Below are 2843 nucleotides of genomic sequence, written 5' to 3'. Positions count from 1 at the left end.
CACGGAGACCCCGGCCCCACCTCACAACCCTCCTAGAGCACAACTACAGCAAAGTGCCCCGGCGCAAGCCCGGCCTCCCGCCAGCGGCGCGGGCGCCAGCGCCTCCCCCTCCGCGGTGTCGCCATTAGAGAGGATCAGCAGAATGAAGCAGAACCCTCCCAGCACGACTGTAAATCAGGTTTCGGTCTCCCCGTACGCTGGTGGCAGTGACAAACAAGACAAAGCACCTTCTGCTCCGGCGGGCCCGGGCCAGGCCTGCGGGGCACCCGCCGTCAGGGACAGCTCGGCCCGCGGCGCGGGGTCCATCGCAGGCGCCAGCACCACTGTAACGAAGGTGGCGCCTGCGGCCTCGGGAGGGACCGGCTCCGATGCTTCGAAAAGCAAATCCCCTTCCCCTCCGACGTCGTCGCTGCCAGCCGCGAGCTCCGAGGCCCAGGCCGGAGGCGCGGCCGTGCCCGTCAGCTCCGTCCCACCCGCCGACGTGGCAGCGGCGCCGCCTGCTCTCAAATCTCAGGCGAACTCCGGCGGGGCCTTCCCAAAGCCCAGCTCCAGCATTCCTGCGAACAACCCTTTGGTCACCCAACTCCTTCAAGGCAAGAACGTCCCTCTGGAGCAAATCCTGCCGAAGCCTCTCACCAAAGCGGAGATGAAAACGGTCCCGTTAGCTCCTCATGAAGAAAAAGGGGCGGCGGCAGCGTCCAGCACCACGAGTGTAGCAGGACCCGGCGCCAGAGCCGAGGGTGGGGAAGGGCACTCGGGTTTACCCACACAGCAGCTTGGGAAGATCTTTTGCCCGAACAGGCCTCTGCCTCACATTCCAAGGACCTTTCCGCTGCCCTTGGGAAAGGAGCCCGGCCTCAAGCAGCACCAGTGCCACGAGGCGCTCAGCAAAACAACACAAGAGCAGATCCTCCAGACTCTTATCAAGAGGGTCCAGAGGCAGAACTTGTTGCCGGTCCTTCAGCCTTCGCAGCTGAACCTCACTCACTCAGGCTTCCAGTTAGAAAACAGCTCCACCAGCCAGAGATTGGTGCTGGGGTTTGTGGGCAGGAGGACGTCCAAGCCCGCTATGTCTGGTCATTATCTGCTCAACATCTCCACCTACGGTCGTGGCTCGGAGAGTTTGAGGAGAGGCTTCTCCCTGAACCCCGAAACCCGCTTGTGTCTGACCAGTCCTGCTGATGCTCCAAAACCAGAGTTCGGGGAATGTGAGGAGACGGGTGGTGACGGCAGCAGCAGTGACGAAGGAGATGCAGACGACGAGAGCACCGGGGACGAACGCGAGCTCCTCGGCGTAAAGGAGGAGCCCCAGGCGTCACAGGCTTCCGGCCAGTGTGAAAAAGAGCAGGTACCACCCAGCAGGAATCCTTCGGATTACAGCAGCCTTGCTAAAAAGGGCCTCAAGACAGAAGCGGCCGCGTCTCAGCAAGCAGCAGGCAGCAAGGAGAACATTCAGGCCTTCGACGGAACTACGCTGGCGCGGGATTTCATCCAGGCGGCGCAGGAGCAGGTGGCGCAGGCCATGAGGGGGAAGGCCCAAGGCAGCCCGGAGCTCTTCAGCGCCCCCGGCCCGGCCTCAGTGCCGCCGCCGCCTGGGAACACATCGGCGCAGCTCCTCGGGCCCAGTTACAGCGGCACCATAAACGTCTCCACCTCCCCGGACGTGAACCAGGGCTCCCTCATGACGGGGCTGTCTGACTGCAACCAGCTGGCCAGCAGCATGGGCAACGTCATGTCCTTCTCCGTGACTGTAACCGCCCTCCCCGGCAGCCCGGCCCGGAGCTCCGGCGGCCACGCTCAGACCCTCCCCGTTCAGGCCTTCGCCGAAGACGACGGCGCCGAGGACTCGCCCTCCAAATGCTACTGCAGGTTGAAAGCCATGATCATGTGCAAGGGCTGCGGGGCCTTCTGCCATGACGACTGCATCGGCCCCTCTAAGCTCTGCGTCTCCTGCCTCGTGGTGCGGTAACCGGGGCGGGAGGTGGGGAAGAGGATGGCTTGATGTTGGGGCTCAGCTTTCAGAAATCCGTTGGGAAGAAACAGGAAATTTACTGCCTTGCACAAGAGACACGTTACTGAATCAGGAATACAGAGTAGAGTTCTTCTTTCATTAAAGAAAGAGCACCTTCTTGTACAGTGAGTCTAAATTGAGCTCAACTACGTGAATTGTGACAAGAGTTTGCACTTAAGGAATTATGTAAATATGTCACATTATTTTGTTTAAAAATATTTTTTCAATCTTTTAGGAGTTAGTGTTTGACTTGTACTGCAGTTTCATTAACCCCAGCCTGCTCTCCAGCATGTTTTGCTGAGCTCTGCTCTAGATGGGGGAACGAACCCCTGGCGAAACCTCAGCCTGTTGTTGCTCTTCTCTGGACAAAGAGGAGAACTGGATAATCGACAAACTAAACGTTTGTACCGACGGATCACAGAGCACCGAAGCAGGAATCCCTGAATCGGCTCGCTCGGTTGCTCTAAATTCTAGTTCAAATTTTTTTCAGATTTGGAAGGCGTTAGCATCGTACCCGCCTCCCAAGTGATGAATTGCCTTTCCCCTGCGAGCAGGCTGTGTCCAGAGGGCGGCCTGGGTTGTGCAATATTGGCTGGTGGGTTTGGTTTGCGTGTCCCCTCTCCCGGGAGGCGGCTGCAGTAGCCTTGTTTTCAGGAGGGCAGCGTCTCCTTTTGCTACTGGTAAATAGTGGAAAAGGCAACTGTACTGACCCTGCGATGGAAGAGTTTAAAAATCACTGAAGCAGCTCAGTAAGCGATTACCGGAACCATTTAAAGCAGAGGTGGCAAACTGTGCTGAGCTGCGTCTCGGGTCGGGGCCGTCGGGGCTGGGG

At 59.0% G+C, this 2843-nt stretch overlaps 1 protein-coding gene across 1 annotated transcript in view; it reads left to right on the top strand.

The window, feature by feature from the left end:
- ASXL2 (ASXL transcriptional regulator 2) overlaps positions 1 to 2832 on the top strand; it is a 110606-nt gene extending 107774 nt beyond the window's left edge. The window contains exon 13 of the mRNA XM_026846307.1: positions 8 to 2832. Coding sequence (XP_026702108.1) covers positions 8 to 1969 — 1962 coding nt within the window. The 3' untranslated portion in view covers positions 1970 to 2832. The remainder of the gene's footprint in view (positions 1 to 7) is intronic.
- The last annotated feature ends 11 nt before the right edge of the window (positions 2833 to 2843 follow it).

This window comes from Athene cunicularia, assembly GCF_003259725.1.
Source record: "Athene cunicularia isolate RWA chromosome 3 unlocalized genomic scaffold, athCun1 chr3_part1, whole genome shotgun sequence".
Taxonomy (NCBI): domain Eukaryota; kingdom Metazoa; phylum Chordata; class Aves; order Strigiformes; family Strigidae; genus Athene; species Athene cunicularia.
The sequence above is the reverse complement of the archived record's forward strand: the minus strand, read 5'-3'. Positions and strand labels throughout refer to the sequence as shown.